This window comes from Callithrix jacchus, chromosome 5 (assembly GCF_049354715.1).
Source record: "Callithrix jacchus isolate 240 chromosome 5, calJac240_pri, whole genome shotgun sequence".
In the NCBI taxonomy this organism is placed as follows: Eukaryota; Metazoa; Chordata; class Mammalia; order Primates; family Cebidae; genus Callithrix; species Callithrix jacchus.
Window position 1 is genome coordinate 151,420,372 of NC_133506.1, and position 18,847 is coordinate 151,439,218.

General features: G+C 40.9%; 1 protein-coding gene across 9 annotated transcripts in view; it reads left to right on the forward strand.

The window, feature by feature from the left end:
• FRY (FRY microtubule binding protein) overlaps positions 1-18,847 on the forward strand; it is a 472,456-nt gene that overhangs the window by 373,909 nt on the left and 79,700 nt on the right. For all 9 annotated transcript variants that reach the window (XM_054256748.2, XM_078375252.1, XM_078375253.1 and 6 more), the window contains 6 exons: positions 2,591-2,690; positions 3,020-3,191; positions 9,373-9,629; positions 10,405-10,551; positions 11,684-11,852; positions 13,091-13,181. In XM_054256748.2, coding sequence (XP_054112723.2) covers positions 2,591-2,690; positions 3,020-3,191; positions 9,373-9,629; positions 10,405-10,551; positions 11,684-11,852; positions 13,091-13,181 — 936 coding nt within the window. The remainder of the gene's footprint in view (positions 1-2,590; positions 2,691-3,019; positions 3,192-9,372; positions 9,630-10,404; positions 10,552-11,683; positions 11,853-13,090; positions 13,182-18,847) is intronic.

The following is an 18,847-nucleotide window of genomic DNA, read 5'->3' on the forward strand; positions in this document are numbered from 1 at the left end:
TACTCATTACAAGAGTAGTTGTTTATGATATCTTCCTAGTATGGAATATGTGGCAGCTATTAGGAAGACTGAAGTGAGCCTTATAGTTCAGGAAAATGCAGATCATCGAACAGTACAGATAGGTAGTACATTTAAACATTTATGTTTAAAACCCTTTGCATTGAAGGAGAGGGATTTTGATGAAAATGTTCATAGGTAGACTTAGAAAACAGTTGAAATATCAAAATGTTGACAATAATTGCCTCTGGTATTAAGAATAACAGTTGGGAGAATGAAAGGACATGAGATACTTCATATTGTATTTTATTCACCTACCTACAAGCAACACCAACTTGCAGCCTTGTGAGGGAACCATCTTTAGGATGGACCCTCTAGCCCTATGTGTTGCTTGAATCTTTTAGAAGAAAAATATATTCATGTATTACTAGCATCATAAAAATTAATATTTGAGTAATGTTAAAAGAAGAAAAACTTATTCATGTGTTTAACCAATTTAATTTCTCACTGAACTTAATGTAAAATGGGATATATTTATAGTAGGACATGGCTTTCTGGAAGGGTGATTCTCATTCTGTTTTCTGTTGCTTATAACAGAATACCTGGAACTGGATAATTTATAGAGAAAGCAATTTATTTCTTATAGTTATAGAGGCTAAGTCCACGGTCAAGGGGCCTCATCTGGTGAGGGCCTTCTTGCTGATTGGAGACTCTCTGCAGAGTCCTGAGATGGCACAGGGCTTCACATGGCAGGAGAGTTGAGCATGCCAGCTTCTCTTCTTCCTCTTATGAAGCCACTGGCCCCGCTCCCGTGATGTCTGTCAGTCCATTAACCCATGAATAGATTAATCCATTCATGAGGTCAGCCTCATGACTCCGTCACCACTTAAAGTCCCCACTTCTCAATACTGCCACATTGGGGATTAAATTTCAACATGCATTTTGGTGGGACAAACATTCAAACCAAAGCAGTGATTGTTCTAAAACAGAACTTCTTAGACAATGTAATTGTGTAGAATCAAAAAAAAGAATCCCAAGGAAAAACAGCTAATATGTTTTTTCACCTTCGAACTATCTTTTTCTTCCTGGTTTGTTTGAAAATAAATACTAGTTACCCACCTTCTGCATATAAACCGTTAAACCGTTCAATAGTTCAACTCAACCAGGTGCAGCTGTTCACACCTATAATCCCAACACTTTGGGAGGCCAAGTCGGGAGGATCAGGAGGTGAAGACAGCAGTGAGCCATGATCAAGCCACTGCACTCCAGCCTGGGTGACAGTGAGACCTTATCTCAAAAAAAGAAAAGAAAACAAAAACTTCAACTCACCAGGAGTTTTCTACTTGTGACTTCTTTTCCACTATAATCTAAGAAAATGCATATGGTAAAAAGATGGCATCTTTAAATAGTATTACATAGCAAGGAAAAGATGGACTTAATCCCTCTATTCTATATGGATGTACTGCCAATTGCAACATAATCTATTCTCTGTGTTCCTCTCCCCCATCCCACGCACACTACCAGTTACCAAATCCTGCTGATTTTATTTCCTTAGTGTTCCTCAGATCTCTCCCTTCCTTCTGTCTACTGCCTGAATTCAAGCCTTCATCAGTTCCCATTTGGATTCTTATAGCAGCTTCCACTCTTGGCCCCGTACAGTCCATTCTCCACACAGCAGCTAGAGTGATTCTTCAAAAAGTGAATGCCATTGCCTTCTTCCCTGTGGCAAGTCCTGAAGTGCTTCTCTGAAACTTTTAGGGTGAAGTCCATAGGATGGTTATCTTCTGAACCCACCGACTGCCCTGGCCTCACCTCCTCCTGTTCCTCTACTTGTTTATTGTATTCAATCTACTACACACAGATTCTTCCCTTTTACAATAGGTATCATGCTGTTTCCTTCTGGAAATCTTTCAAAATGCTGTTCTCTGTCTGGAACACCCTTGTACTACCCCTTCCGTGGCCTGGCTAATGTCTCCTGATGCTTCAAGACTCATTTTACTCATTTTCTCTTCAGAAAAGACCTCCCTAACCCCACATCTAATGTAGGTGTCCCTCATCAGGATTCTTGTAGCATGCTGTGGATGCTCCCTCCATAACACTCATCAGAACTAGACTGTACAGGTTGTCTCCATGTCGAAACTATAAGCCCTCCTTGAGAATAGAGACCAGCCTTGCTATCTTTGTATCATCGGTACTTTCCACATTGTTCCTGATAATTGTTTGGCACTTAATAAATATAGATAAATCAAATGAAAATATTCATTCAGTGAGCTATCGAGAAACTTGGTACATGTATCCTTTTCTGTCTTTTTCACTTGTCACTGGTTTTCATTAAAATCCATTTGTGTCACGTAGACTTTTGTGTTCTTTTATCTTGATGTCCCAGTATTTGATTTTAAACCAAAATAAAGTCATTTACCATTATCTACCAATTAATAGCAAAAGAAGGAGGCAAAAAAAATGGCCAAATGGGGGTGGGGATGTCATCAATAAGTGACCAAGGTCAGCATGCCGCTGGAATTTTAAGAGGTTACCGTCTAGCTATGCTGCCTTATAAACCATGCTGTTTTGTTTCATTTTGTTGTGTTTTTAGGAACTATCCCTTCGACATAGTGACATTGTTGAACCTTGTTCTATTCAAGGCCTCTGACACCAACAGAGAGATTTATGAAATCTCCATGCAGCTCATGCAGGCACGTATCATTTACTGGCATAAGAAAATATCCATCCGCGAGTGTAGAAAATAGAAATGGTATTTGATTACCTAATTGCCATTTATTGATAGGCCTTTGTTTATTTCTGCATATCGTTTGTGGCTATGAAGAGTGAGAAAGCAATTATATAATCTTCTCTAAATACACTAATTAAATTATATAATCTTTTGTGAATATACTAATTTAATACAGTTTTAAAATAGGCATTAATTAGTTTTGTGACTTCCAACCTTTGTTAAATACAAATGCTCCTGAGAGATCCAGCTAATGTTTTTCATACTACTTTTCATTTTCCTACCTCTTTATAGATCCTTGAAGCAAAGCTTTTTGTATACTCAAAGAAAGTTGCTGAACAAAGACCGGGAAGTATTCTCTATGGAACTCACGGCCCACTGCCACCTCTCTACAGTGTGTCACTTGCCCTCTTGTCATGTGAGCTGGCCAGGATGTACCCTGAACTCACACTCCCCCTCTTCTCAGGTACCAGGCAGTAGTCAACAATGACATATGGGATCATTTCTTTGCTCTAAGTAATTTTCCCTTTTAAATTCTAGTTTGAGTTATGGCCGGGCACGATGCCACTCATACCTATAATCCCAGCATGTTGGGAGGCCAAGGCAGGCAGATCTCTTGAGGTCAGGAGTTCGAGACCAGCCTGGCCAACATGGTGAAACCCCATCTCTACTAAAAATACAAAAATTAGCCAGGCGTGTGGTGCATGCCTGTAATCCCAGCTACTTGGGAGGCTGAGGCAAGAGAATCGCTTGAACCTGGGAGGCAGAGGTTGCAATGAGATCGCACCACTGTACACCAGCCTGGACAACAGAGTAAGACTCTGTCTCAAAATAAAATTTAGAGTGATAATTAGTAAGTCTGTAGATCAGAATTACTATGGGCTAGATCTAGTTACAAATGAAAGTAAATTCAATAAATTTTTAAATATACAAAATAAAGTTCTTTATCTAAAACAACATAGGTATAAACATACATATGACAAATGCGAAGATGCTTAGATTCATAATACGAACTTCTACGTACATTAGATATATAAATTTCCCAAAGAAATTGAATTCCTACAAAAGCTAAATATGAACAGTATAACTTATAATACATACAGTTGCTGCAAATTGTTTGGTGATTATGGTGATAGTGGTGGTGTTTTGTAGCTTGTATTTTGCTACATATATAAGTTATTGAAAGTTTGAATTTTTATACATTCTTTACAATCTTCATAAATAGTTTTTGTGAAAATTTATTTTTAAAGAATTGCATTTGTCAGCTAACTTCTTGCCTAAGTTCCTGTGGCACTTTGCAAAGAGACAGACTTTGGTCTCTTGAATTCGTCCTCTTTTTCCATCTCTTATCACTGCCTCACCACGCCTTGTCCATATCCGCCTCAGTCCTTCCCTGCCTCTGCATACCTGACTACAGTTCATCCTCCATGCTGCAATCTATCTGCTATGCAAAGCCATATATGTACAGCCCTTCTTAACTCCATAGTGCTGCAGTCCATCCACTGTGCAAAGCCATATATGTACAGCACTTCTTAACTCAACCTTCTCTGCCCTATTATCCTAAAAATAACTGATAACAGCCTACAGTTAGCGAGAGGATAGTAGGTACTAGGCTCTGTGCTAGGCACTCTATGTACATCGCATTCATCACTTAATCTTTACAACCCCCGGTAGGGTACCATGGTTAGAACAGAGGCTTTGGAGTCAGGTGGGCTTTCTCTAGTTGTTTGACTGTGGGCAAGTCACAGAACCTCTAAATTACATTCCTCATCTGCAGTAATAATGACTACCTCATAGGATGTGAGGATTAAAATGATCTAATGAAAACCAAGCAGTTGGCCCAGTCCTGGCATGGAATTATCACAACTGCCAACACCACTAGCATCACGATTTTACAGATGAAAAACTAAGGTTTAGAGATGTTAAATAATTTGCTCAACACCATATAGCTAAGGATGCAACGAAGCCAGAATTAAGTCTAGATCTGTCTTCCTCCAAAGCCATTGCTATAAAATTAGAACTCCTCAGCCAAGAAAAAAACCCTCCTTTTTAAAACTTGCTTTCTATCTTTTCATCCAAGAATCCTCTATTCCAATCCTAGTGAATCTTTGACCAGTGATCCAGGCCTTCTTGTAAATCTTTGCTTCTGTACATGCTATTGAATGGCCCTCACCCCTTCTTCCTAACTCCAACCTTCCTTAAGATCTAATGTAACATCCTCTTCTACTATGCACACCTCTCCATCTACCCGAGGCAGATAGATGCTCAGTCACTTTTTTGTAACACCTGAAACAGTGGAGAGACCTACGAAAAGCCTTTTTAGTAAATTAATTCTCTTCTTGCAAAATTAAAATGTATTATCCACTTCGACCAAGATTTGAGTGTTGCCTACATGCTAGGCACTGTGCTTGGGTTTCAGGAATACTGAGGGAGATAAAAGTCTCCCCCATCAAAAGTTCATAGTCTGGCAGTAAAGATAGCCATGCAATCAAGCTGGGCATGGTTGCTGATGCCTGCACTTTGGGAGGTAATCTCAGCACTTTGGGAGGCTGAGGCAGGTGGACCACTTGAGGCCAGGAGTTTGAGACCAGCCTGGCCAACATGGCAAAACCCTGTCTCTACTAAAAATACAAAAATGGTGGTACACGCCTGTAGTCCTAGCTACCCAGGAGGCTGAGGCACGAGAATTGCTTGAACCCAAGAGGTGGAAGTTGCAGTGAGCTGAGATGGTGCCACTGCACTCCAGCATGGGCACCAGAGCAAGATTCTGTCTCAAAAGAAAAGGCAGGTTTTTAAAAAAGAAAAATGCTCAATGTATGAGACGTAGCTGAGGGGACAATCAGTTATTGGGCCAGGAATATCAGGACAGACTTCCCAGAGAAGTTGATGTCTAAGCTGTAGTTTGAAAGAAGAGTAGAAATTTGCAGAGCAGACAAGTAGTTAACAGACATTACAGACCAAGAGACTATCGCATATACATTGGCTTCGAGTTATAAACTAGCATGATGTAATTGAGGGATTATATAGAGGTCAGTTTAGGTAACATAACATGCAGGAATGGGAAAAGCTAGAGATGGTCGTGGGCAGACACAGAGGCCAAAATCCTGTCTTGGAAGGCCTTGTGTACACTAAGGGGTTTGTAGGCCAGCAATCTTCCACCTGTGCTTTTTGAATTCCCCTTCAGAGCTCTGTAAACAGAGAGAGCATCCAAGCAAGCGGCTGGGGTTTTGAAAGGCACTGATGAGTTACAAACAAGAAGAGGGAATATCAAGATCCAAATGCATTTTAGAAAGCCTGGTTGCAGTATGGAGGGTGGATTAGTGAACATCCAGTCTGGAGAGAGGAGGCTAGTTAAGAAACAATGGCAATCGTCCAAGTAGGAAATAATAAATAAGGGCCTGAACAAAGACAGCCCAACGAGACTGGAGAGGAGAAACCAAAGTGAAAAGTTGCCAGACAAATGCACAGAAGAGAATGCTACCATGATATCAGGGAGATCAGTGGTGATAACCCTCCTAGAAACCCAGTACAGGGAGAGGAGAAGGTTTGGGGCAAGGCAGGGATCGGGAGCTCAACTCAGGTTGTGGAATGCAGGCCTCTGCTGGACTTCCGCCCATATGGATGAGACTGGACTGAGGGGAGGTCAGCACTAGCAACTCGCAGGAGGATGGCAGGGATTAGAGCCGTGGGCACCGATGAGATCAGGAATGGAGAGAGCACAGAGTGGAAAAAAGGGCCTGGACACTTTTGCAGACCAAAAGGTCCAAGGAAGAGCAGAAGGGTGAGAAGGATTGTAGGGAGAGCATGCAGGAGAAGGGTTTCATGGAAACGTAGAAGAAAAAGAGTTTTAGAAGGATAGAGTGAGCAGTCCACAGCCTCCAATGCAGTAGTAAGATCCCAGAAGAGAAAGCCTGAAAATGACTCTGAGTTTCAAAATTTATTGGTAGCTGTCAGTAGTTTCTGCAGGGAGGTAGCGGCAGAAGCCAGATCGCAGTGGCCCGGCTGAGAACGAATGTAGAAAGAGAGGCTGGCTCTCCAGTGGGGTGCAGAGTCAGAGGAGGAGTTTTAAGGATAAGCGATAATTGGAGCATGTTTATTAGCTGAGAGGGAAACACTATTAAAGTGGGAGTGGTTCACCATTCAGGAGAGAAACAGTCCAGCACATTTAACGAGATCAGAGGCTCCTAAGAGTTTCAAGCAGGTTCAACCTACATTTCCTTCAAGAATTACCTTTTGGCTGTTTTGACTTATGAGAAATTACTTTTTTTAAATAACACAGAAAACGTAGGAGGTTATAATATATTCCAAACACTTGTTTCTAATATAAACGCTGTGGTGAAATTTTTATTGCCTGTAATTTCAAATGACCTAATTACTTGTAAGCAGCCAGACAGGTTGTTCAGATCCCTCCCAAAAGAGCATCCGCTGATGTTGTCTCACATTTTATTTAAAGTCTTTCTGGAGCGGTGAGTAGGGGGCTGTTGACATGTCTATGGCATTTTTCTTTTCTTGTTCCCTTTTAAAAAGGGAAGTACCCTTGCCTGTCCAGGAGCTTGGGAGAGCTCAGACAGATTTCTCTACCCTCTTGGTGCTGATGTCTGTCAGAAAAAAATGCAGTTAACATAATAAACAAGCAAGTTATTTAACACGTAAGAAGGTTATCTTTGCTACAAAAAGTCTATGGATTTTTATGCCATTGTTAAAAGATAGGGGTTTTTAATAACTGCTCTCTCTCTCTTACTGGTTTTTGGGGTTTTTTTCCCCCTCTCCAAAGTCCAGATCCTTCTAGTGGGGTTTAAATAGTTCTCCCACCATAAAACTATTCTAAATCTTTGTAGCCAGAAGTCATTTTTCTCCACCAAATCTGCAAAACACTCTGATTGTGCCTTTCTGGTGTCATTTGTCACTGCTTCCCTTACCCCAGAATGACTTGTCAACATAATCTGTCCGAGTCTTGTTCTTAGGGACAGGAACTGCATCATTTTTCAGTCTGTGCTGTCTTTGTCATGCCTAGCATAGTGGCTTGCACCTAGAAAACACCTCATACTTTGGGACAAGTGAATGTTCTCATTTTTTTTTTTTTTTGAGATGAAGTCTCACTTTGTCTGACTGCATCCTCTGCCTCTCAGGTTCAATTTGTGTCTCACTGCAACCTCTGCATCCCAGGTTCAAGCGATCATCCTGTGTATTATCAGCCCCTCTAGTAGCTGGGATTACAGGCATGGGCCATCACGCCCAGCTAATTTTTTGCATTTTTAATAGAGACAGGGTTTCACTGTGTTGGACAGACTGGTCTCGAACTCCTAACCTCAGGTGATCCATCCGCCTTGGCCTCCCAAAGTGCTGGGATTACAGAATGTTCTGATTTTATAAGGATTTGAGTATGTGATATAACAGTTGCATACATCAGTCACATCCATAAATGTAGATATTAAGTAAATTTGGAAATTTTGACATATATAATAAAACATAATAGCTTGCGCTGTCTTATTATATACAACATTATAGTCTTCAATATAAAAAATTAGGATTTTAATTTTAGGAAAAGGACCAAATCAATTAAAGCTGCTGTTTCAGATGATCCAGTGAATTATCTTGGTATAATTCCAGGCATCTGTGTTGTTCTATTATTTAACAGCCATGAGCCCTCTAAGTGAGATTGCATTGCCACACTGTATCATAACACCTGCATGAGACCTTTCTAATTTCCCTGAGGATAAAACACCTTCTCTAGATAGGAGAAATAGGAGATTACATTGGAGCCTGCTGCATATACATAAAGCTATGCTTCTCTATCTATGAAAGTTTATTTGGATTATAAAATGAAATGCTGCTGGCAGTGAAACAATACCAGAATGCTCTGAGAGAAAGTAATGGTGAAATGTGACTGGACCAGACATAGGGCTTCACTGTTTGGACTCACTTGTCTCAAAAGGGACACACAGCTCTTGGCAGACACCTTCCACGTGCTTAGCAGTTTTCAAGAAGACTCTGAGAACTAGATCTATTCTTAGAGATCCACATGTCACTTTTTAACAGCCAATGTTTCATGGAAGACTCTTTGTAAAACACTGGGTTAGTGGGAAGATAATCATTGGTGTTAGAATGATCCTAACCACAATTTGTGAGAGCCTGCTGGATGATAGGTGCCGTGCTGAGCACATTGCATTTATTATGATTATATCTTTTAGTCATTCCAGTAGCCTAATGTGGGGCCTTATCAGTCCCATTTTACAGATGAGAAAACTGAGGAGAAGAGAGGTTAAGTAACTAGCCCAGAGTCATATGCAGCCAGTATGTGGTAGAACTGGAATCTGAACACGTGTCCTTCTGACTCTGAGTCCCTTATTTTGTCCACACTCTGAAATCAGTCTTCCACTAGTAGTAGATTTGCACTCACTCCGCCTATACCAAGCCCATGCTTGCCCCGCAGTGCTATACACTTACCTGCACAGGGCACCAGATGTGGAGCAACAAGCTTGCAGACAAGCCTTGGTTTTATGATTCTGTAGCTTGGGGAAGCTACTGTATATGAAAATGCTTTTTAACTGTAGGACACTATTGAGCTTGCAAGTTGGCATTTGAATTTTCATTTATTTTGGTGGAATAAGATATGGATGGCTTTCCGTCCCTGCAATTCTCTTTAGAGGTAAGCCAGCGATTCCCCACGACACACCCCAATGGGCGCCAGATCATGCTCACCTACCTGCTGCCCTGGCTGCACAACATCGAGCTGGTGGACAGCAGGCTCCTCCTCCCAGGGTCCAGCCCCAGCAGCCCAGAGGACGAAGTCAAGGACCGGGAGGGCGATGCAACTGTTTCTCATGGGCTGAGAGGAAATGGCTGGGGCTCTCCAGAAGCCACGTCACTGGTCCTGAACAACCTCATGTACATGACGGCCAAGGTAAACTGAGGGGAAATGTGCTTCAAGTAGCGTGGCTCCATCATCAGAAAAAACCCGGGTTAATCAAACCCCATGCTTCAAACCCAGGGAAAATGGGATTCCTTTAAAATCACATGAATGGGGATAAATCGTGGTGATAGTTGCACAGTAATATGAATGGACTTAATGCCACAGGCTGTCCACTTAAAAATGATGATGATGGGCCACATGTGGTGGCTCACGCCTGTAATCCCAGCACTTTGGGAGGCCAAGGGGGGCGGATCACAAGGTCAGGAGATTGAGACCATCCTGGCCAACATGGTGAAATTCTATCTCTTCTACTAAAGATACAAAAATGTGGTGGCACATGCCTGTAATCCCAGCTGCTCGGGAGACTGAGGCAGGAGAATCACTTGAACCAAGGAGTCGGAAGTTGCAGTGAGCTGAGGTTGCACCACTGCACTCCAGCCTGGTGACAGAGTGAGATTCCATTTAAAAAAAAAAAATGGTGATGATAGTAAACGTTCTGTTATGCATATTTTACAGCAATTTTAAGAATAATAATAAAAATAAGCCTAATATATTAAAAACTCATATGAATAGGTATTGTGCATGACTGATTACTGCATTATTAATTACTGTTTACTGAAAGATGGCATCTTTCTGATAAATGGTCCTGGTTCCCCCTTCTTATGATTTTTGTGATGGTCATGATCCTCAGAACTACTTTCAGTCAAACATTTTGCCTCCTTACAGTTTTCACACATCTCTTGGGCTGGTTTTTATTTTGTTATAGTATGGAGATGAAGTTCCTGGGCCAGAAATGGAAAATGCTTGGAATGCTTTGGCCAACAATGAAAAATGGAGCAACAACCTGAGGATCACCTTGCAGTTCCTGATTAGCCTCTGTGGGGTCAGCAGTGACACAGTTCTCCTGCCCTATGTAAGTGTCTCTCAGATATTCAAGAGTGATTATTCCTGCAGGGACTCCCATGTGCAGTTTGCAAGTCAGAATGTGCTCTTTGCCCCAGCTAAAATAGAAATATCCATTTAGTCACATGAATCTCCTGTGAGCTCATAGATATTACATAAAAGTTCCCTTCTGCCCCCTAGACATGGACTATGTGTGCTAGTAATGCCTCTGTCATATCCTTGCTCTGAGCCTTGGGACACAGAAACCTATTAATATAGGGAGTGGGTATTTTTCTAGCAGTTACTGAAAGCTGCCTTCTATAAACATTAGACCTACTATGTGAGAGATATAAGGAAAATGTTATATTATCACTAATAAAAATATTTCATGTTTACATCTTGATGCTCTTGAAACAGAATTTAAAAGCAGAGTATCCAGGTTTTTCTCTTAAAATTCAAGTGGTAAAAGAGAGAAGTAAGCACAGAGAAGTCCTTCTGAAATGTCTGATATTTAATCTTGGTATTTAAAAGCGATAGGATCAACAGAATGGACAGCATTTTTAAAACCGAAACTCAATTGGCATTTCTGTGCTGGTTGTTTTTGTGACAGATTTATGCCTTCCTGCTGCTTTGAGTCACATAAGCCTCACTGCGGCTTGCAGGGCTCAGGTTGGACCATGAGGCCTGTGATAATGTGGACCTTTAATCCAGAGTTATTTTTAAAATTTAAAACCATAAAAACAGCTAAAACTCATTTGTTTCTTGGGGAGAAGAGAATAGCAGGGGACTGGATTCTGTTTTAAACAAAAATAGCTAGCAGTTTTTTTCCCAGGGTTTGTATAAATAAAATTATTTCTGAAGATGAGACTTTGATGGCAGGTTTTCAGTTTAGATAGAATTCACTTGCCCCAAAAGTGACTTTTTAAAACTTAGCCATTAGAAAAGGCAAGGGCTTTAAGAACTCACTGCTGTCAGATGTGCAGGTGAAGAGAGGTGAATTTTAATCCAAGCCCTTGGTTCATCCTAGGATAGCATAAAGATTAGCTATCAGGGTGACAGCCCCTGCATGATGACATGTTTATCTAAATGAGAGGTTTACTGGTCTAACGTTCTTATGGACTAGGCTCTGTGAAACATCCCTTGTTTTCTTTTTTTCTTCTCAGATTAAAAAAGTGGCAATATACTTGTGCCGTAACAACACCATCCAAACCATGGAAGAGCTTCTCTTTGAGCTGCAGCAAACAGACCCTGTGAACCCCATCGTCCAGCACTGCGACAACCCGCCCTTCTACCGCTTCACGGCCAGCAGCAAGGCCTCCGCAGCAGCCTCGGGTAAGAAAAGCAACTGGGCACACGCCTGGTCACAAATCCCTGGGGTTTCCTTTATGTAGATTCCAGAAAGGATATGAGAATGTATTTTTATTACTCCTGCGTGTACATTCAATTATGAGATGGCTTAAGAATGACTGAGCCATGGGCTGGGTGCAGTGGCTCATGCCTGTAATCCCAGCACTTTGGGAGGCCGAGGTGGATGGATCACTTGAGGTTAGGAGTTCAAGATCAGCCTGGCCAACATGGTGAAACCCCATCTCTACTAAAAATACAAAATATTCAGCAGGCATGGTGGTGTGTGCGTGTACTCCCAGCTGCTCCCTGGAGGCTGCACTTGAACCCAGGAGACAGAAGTTTCAGTGAGCTGAGACTGTGTCACTGCACTCCAGCTTGGGTTACAGAGCAAGACTCTGTCTCAAAAAAAAAAAGAATAACTGAGGTTCTTAGGGAATGTAGGGTTAATGAAATGATCTTGTAAAGATGACTGAGAATCTGTGACCCAAGCATCCTCCATCATAGAACTTTGTATTTCAGGCTGATCCCAGCCAAGACACTGCAGTCACTCAGGAATTTCATTTCTGGACACTCCTTCTTGTATCTGGACCCTCCCTTGGCTAATATTCCCCCAGTGTTGACTAAAATACCTCCCCAAAAGTATTATCACTTTTGATAAATTGGTGTCTCAGCATCCTTTGATGAAATATATGCCGTCCTCCTCAAATTCATTGAAGCCTGCCTCCCTTCTGCAGTTAACGGCCTTCTAATTCCCTCCTCCCCTAGTCTTCTGCACTCTCCGTTCACCCTGCACCCAGCCACCAGAGCAGGGTTCTCACAGGGAATCAGTACCACAGCAATCAGAAGTGCTAGGTACTTGGCCTTACTTCGCTATCATTAGTTTAATAACCCCTAGACCCAGAAATACTAAAGCAGCCAACAGCAGGACCAGCCAGTGTAAATAAGCTCACTACCTAAGTGGCCACAAAGAAGAGCTTTCAAGAATGTAGCCTCGCTTTACAAGAGTTAAGGAATTTGGTTTGACCATAGCAGATGTCTGTGATTCATTTCAGTGGTGTGGTCTTGGAAGGTTGTTTAGAATGTCTGAGTTTGTGCAGGAGCTGTAAGACATCTCCACACATAAGATTTTACAGGAAATCTTTCCCTGGAATTACTTGAGACTTGAGCTTGACCCCTCAGCTTGCATCTTTTTCTAAGTGTTTTTCTTCCAATCCCATCTATAGGAACCACCTCTAGCAGCAACACAGTGGTTGCTGGCCAGGACAATTTCCCAGATGCTGAGGAGAACAAGATATTGAAAGAATCTGATGAAAGGTTGGTGTTCAAATTTGACTTAATATCCAGTATAGTGTTCTGCAGTAATTGATACAAAGACATCAATACAGGTTTGTGGAGTTTCATAAATTTTGCACATACATAAAAATCCTTCTTTGTTCTTATAAACCCAGACTTACTTCCCAACTCTACTCTGTATATTCCTAAAAATAACAGTTATTTCCGTGCAAAGTCAGAGAAGAGAAAGATTAAGAAGCATGTTGTTCTGGTGGTGGAATTCCTCTTAGCCCAGGGCTTAGTAAAAACCATGAGTTGTTCTGCTATTGGGACCAGACCATCTGGAATTAAAGAGAATTGTCATGTGAAATTTTCACATCTGATTGTTGAATAATTTCTTAGAAATTATATAGAGTAATCATCTTGAGGTGATTTCTATGAAACATCATCATTTTTATTTTACTTTTGCTTTGTCCTGTCTTGAGAAGAACACCATCTTTTCCTGCCAAACAAAGTATCCATTCCCTCCACATTAGCTCTTTAATAATAATATTTCCCCCATGTCTCAGCCTTCTTATTGCCTTGCCTATGAACTACTCATCAGTAGTCAAATCAGAATCACTCTTTCCTGCAGTTGATTGTGAAGAACAGGGAAACAAACCAGGAGAGAAAAAACCCAAATTTTACAAAATGAAAATTAGGATGATCCTGATGGTGTTGGAAACTTCCTTGGCTGAGCATTTTATAGTGAAAGGTAATGAGGGAGCCCTTTTACTGAAGAAATTAGTAACCAGGATGAGATCCTCACAAATTCATATTAAAGCTAATTTAGGGCCGAGCACAGTGGCTCACACCTGTAATCCCAGCACTTTGGGAGGCCAAGGCAGGCAAATCACAAGATCAAGAGATCAAGACCATCCTAGCCGACATGGTGAAACCCCGTCTCTACTGAAAATACAAAAATTAGCTGGGCATGGTGGTGCGTGCCTGTAATCCCAGCTACTCAGGAGGCTAGGGCAGGAGAATTGCCTGAACCCAGGAGGCAGAGGTTGCGGTGAGCTGAGATCGCGCCATTGCACTCCAGCCTGGGTAACAAAAGCGAAACTCCGTCTCAAAAAAAAAAAAAAAAAAATAGCCTGACATGGTGGTGCATTCCTGTAGTCCCACCTACTTGGGAGGCTGAGGCAGGAGAATCGCTTAAAACTGGAAAACACAAGTTGCAGTGAGCCGGTATCATGCCACTGCACTCCAGCCTGGCGATAGAGTGAGACTCCATCTCAAAAAACAATAAAAGACAATTTGGGGGATCAAATAATGAAATAACTCACTTAGCCCAGAATGCTCGGAGGAGCCCACAGTGCTTCCCAAGCATCCTGAGGATTTAAGTGTGTGCACTGGGACACAGCAGGGGCTGACGTGAAGAAGACTCGACACAGGGCCGCTGCTGCTGGGATTCTGAAGACTCCTTCCCTAATTCAGGCACCTGCCAGATTCCCCACTGCATCACTGAGCCCCTGTGTTACCTTTAGGCCAGTGCTCATCCATACTGGTTCCCCTTCAGACAAAAAGCTCAAACCTAGCAGATCATGAATTATAGACCTTGTCCTTTGTAGTTCTCTAATAAAGGCTTTTATTTCTTTCTCCAGAATGAATAAAGGTTTTTATACTCCACATACCAGTGAAGGTACAAGATTATTAATTGGCATGTTATTTTTCAGTCTGTATTTGCTATTAATATTACCTTCTTTGGAAAACTACCTTATGATAAAAATCACATTGTTTCTCTAAAGGTATTTTTACTTCCTCATTGGAATATAACATTCTTGATCATTTATTGTTTCATCTGAGTTTCCCAACTGAATATTATTTGAGGTAGAAACACGGTAGATCCCCATATATTAACATCTCATTACAAAGGCCTCTCTTTAGGGCCAGAGTTCGAGTGTCCTGCCTAAAGTTTTTAGTGGTGGCTTTGAAATTAAGAAGCCAGTAATTCCTCTAATATCAAGATCAGAGAGCATCTTCAAGAGAGACTTTCTTGTTTAGCTCTTACTCCTGCTCTGTCATCACCTCTCTGTTCATCATTGGAAAGCTTGATGCAATTATCTACCCATATATATCACACATATTCATACATATCAGATTCTCCTATACTATTTATCTAGCTATAACATATTGATTGATCATATTCAAATACATGTGCAAACATATGTCTGTGAACATTCTGTCCCAATGGATACCATTATTCCATTGATCCCATACTGCACCTACACTATTTCTCTACTATATTCTTTCTTTTCTGTGAAAGTAGACTATGCCTTCAGCCTAAAATCCTTTTTTCTCTTCAAACTACTTATTAGCCTTCCCTCCTTGTACCCTGTCATGTTGATATATAGGTACTTACAAACACACTTATCTCAACCACCAGATTTTAATTTCCAGAGAACACAGACCATGTATCTCTTATACCAAACTTGTCCAACCTGAGACCCACAGGCCACATGTGGCCCAGGACAGCTTTGTTTTGTGGTTTTTGTTTTTGTTTTTGTTTTTGTTTTTGAGATGGAGCCTGCTCTGTCGCCCAGGCTGGAGTGCAGTGGCGTGATCTCAGCTCACTGCAACCTCTGCCTCCCGGGTTCAGGCGATTCTCCTGCCTCAGCCTCCCGAGTTGCTAGGACGGTGGCTAATTTTTTGTATTTTTAGTAGAGACAGGGTTTCACCGTGTTAGCCAGAATGATCTCCATCTCCTGACCTGGTGATCCACCAGCCTTGGCCTCCCAAAACGCTGGTATTACCAGCATGAGCCACCATGCCCGGCCCCTAGGACAGCTTTGAATGTGGCCTAACACAAATTTGTAAACTTTCTTAAAAGATTATGAGATTGTGTGTGTGTGTATGTATGTGTGTATGTATGCTTTTCTTTTTCTAGCTCATCAGCTATTGTGTTAGTTTAGATAATTCTTCTTCCAGTGTGGCCCAGGGAAACCCAAAGATTGGACATCCCTGTCTTACCCATATTTCTGTCCTCAGTGATTAGTCTACTGTGCTGCATATAGTAGGCATTTTAAATTGTTTCTTTGGTAAGTAAATGAAAATAGGAGAAGTGTCACAGCCCCAGAGGTGGATAAGCTGTTCAACCACCACCAGTCCCCTTTCTCTTACCCTCCCAATAACCCATCTCAGAGGACAGCAGTTTACTCCTTTCTTTAGAGTCCTTGTTAGCAAAGAGCCTACAGAGACAGTGTTTTTCAGAAGCACCACCCTAGGCTGCTATGTTATACCCCTCAAAAGTGGGGGCATCTCTTCCATCATATCCATTGTTGGGCTGAGGGAAACACCGTGGAGTTGGGCAAAACAGCCACCCTGGCACCATGTTCTTGACAACTAGATTAATGGTCCTTTGATGTGACTCAGTAATATTTAATAACACTATTCCTACTGACAAAAGCACAAACAAACCTTATAGCTTATAGTAAAAGAACATAAAAGCAAGAGTAAAAGAAATGCGACAAGCTAAGAGGAGGGCAAGAGGTGGTGTCTAAGTCCTGACCAAGGAAAACTACAACTTAACATTAACCTAACCTTGAGGCCCCAGTAGCCAAAGCAAAAAAAGAAAAATAAAGCAAACTTTATAATATTCAGTGTTTTTAAAAAAATTTAAAAACTATCCAAGTTAACAATGATCTATTTTACATTTCAAAATAGTTAAAAGAGAATAATTCAAATGTTCGTAGCATAAAGAAAAAATAAATATTTAAGATGATGGATACCCTAATTACCCTGATTTGATATTTACACATTATATGCATGTATCAAATGATCACATCTACCCTGAAAAATGTACATCTATTGTGTAACAATAAAAATTTTTTAAAGCTATTTATTAGAAATTATAACAGAAAGTACATCTACACTCTAAGAAGATTTTTCATGTACTTTATTTAACCAGGCAACAAAATGAACATATACTTATTAAAAGAGTAGTTTATAGAAATTCCTGAAGTATGCAGAAACAATCTTCATAAGTTTTGGTTTTTGTTTTTAAGACAGGTTCTCATTCTGTCACCTAGGCTGAAGTACAGTGGCACAATCACAGCTCACTGTAGGCTCAACCTCCCAGGCTCAAGCAGCCTCCTGCCTCAGCCTCCCCAGTAGCTGGGGGTGCAGCTGTCACCACACTTAGCTCATTTTTGTATTTCTTGTAGAGATGGGGTTTCACTATTTTGCCCAGGCTGGTCTCAAACTCCTGGGCTCAAGCAGTCCTCCCACCTCAGACTCCCAGATTGCTGGGATTACAGGCATGAGTGACTGCATCCAGCCATAAGTATTTTCAATACATCAATCTTAATAAAATATTTTTATAAATTTATATGCCCACAAAAGGATTCTTCATAGGAAACTAAAGCAACACACCTCAGCTGTATAATTTTTGAACGACCTGTGTTAAAACAGATAATTTCTATCTAAACCAATATTGTTGATATACCTAATATATATTAATTTACTATTAGTTCAGTTATCTAAATATTATTAATTTGAGCTAAATCAACAAGGTAAAACTGAGAGGGACATTTCATCCTTCTGATTTTTCTCTTACCAGAGCTATTTTCATGATATATTTCTTAAGGTGTGTACCTTTGATGTTAAGAGACATCAAGGATTCTATTTAATCCTTGAAATTCTTTCAGGAACCACACCCAAAATAAGCTTCTTCAACCCAGAAAAGCAAAGGAAAATAACAGATTTTACACTTGGGAGTCCATTTTTTACTTGTTCTTTGCCAGACATACACTTTGCTACACCGTGGTTTCAGTCTTCTCCAGAGCGAGGAGAACAGTCTGGACGAGACTTGCTCCTCCCCTTTATTCCAGCCTCATAAATAAACTCCACCCAACACCCCTTTAGATCCAGCTAAAAGGGAAAAGAGACAAATTGTCATCCATCCTGTAATTCTTCCCTGTCCTGGCCCTCCAGAGCACTATTTAAAACTTTACATAAAGCACAGCTCCCCGATAGCTGAAGTGCTGTGGCGCTCTCCACCCGATGGAAACCTGCAGATGTGCTGTTCTTTCATCTCCTGCTTTTGTTCCTTTCTGAATGATGTCTGGGCTTACCAGATGCTTTTATCACGTTGCATTTATTAGCATAAAGATGATTAAAGAACTTCTTCAAAAGGTAATGTTTGTCCCTTTTCCAATTTATTTTCGTCAATGCCAGTCTGATTTAGTTGGCCAATTTGTATGAAACTAAGCCAATGTCTTAGATATTCTGTTCGTAGAGATTCACAAATACCCAAAAGATATAACACTGAAGAATAAGGTATGAAATTACTGGGGAGAAGATGGCTGTCAGAAAGGGGGAAACACTGTTGCGAATATCTAAGAAGTGAATAAAACCAACCTTATTATAGCACATCTCTATAATTCAGCAAATCCAAATCACTGATGCAGTACTCTAAAGTTATACACATGGGACAAGATGGGCATCTTGATGGCATATCCAGGACTTTATGCTGAAACGTTACTCTTTCTCCACACATTCGTGAGGACAGCAATAGCCCTGCATCTTCCAGTGTTTCCAAAAGAAATAGAGTATTGATCTGTTATGGGTTAAGTCAGAACACCCAGTCAGTAATGTAGAGAGACACACCTATTTTGGCTTGAGTTTTCCCGATATTTCTAGATAGCCTTAGTACTTTGTTTTGACTG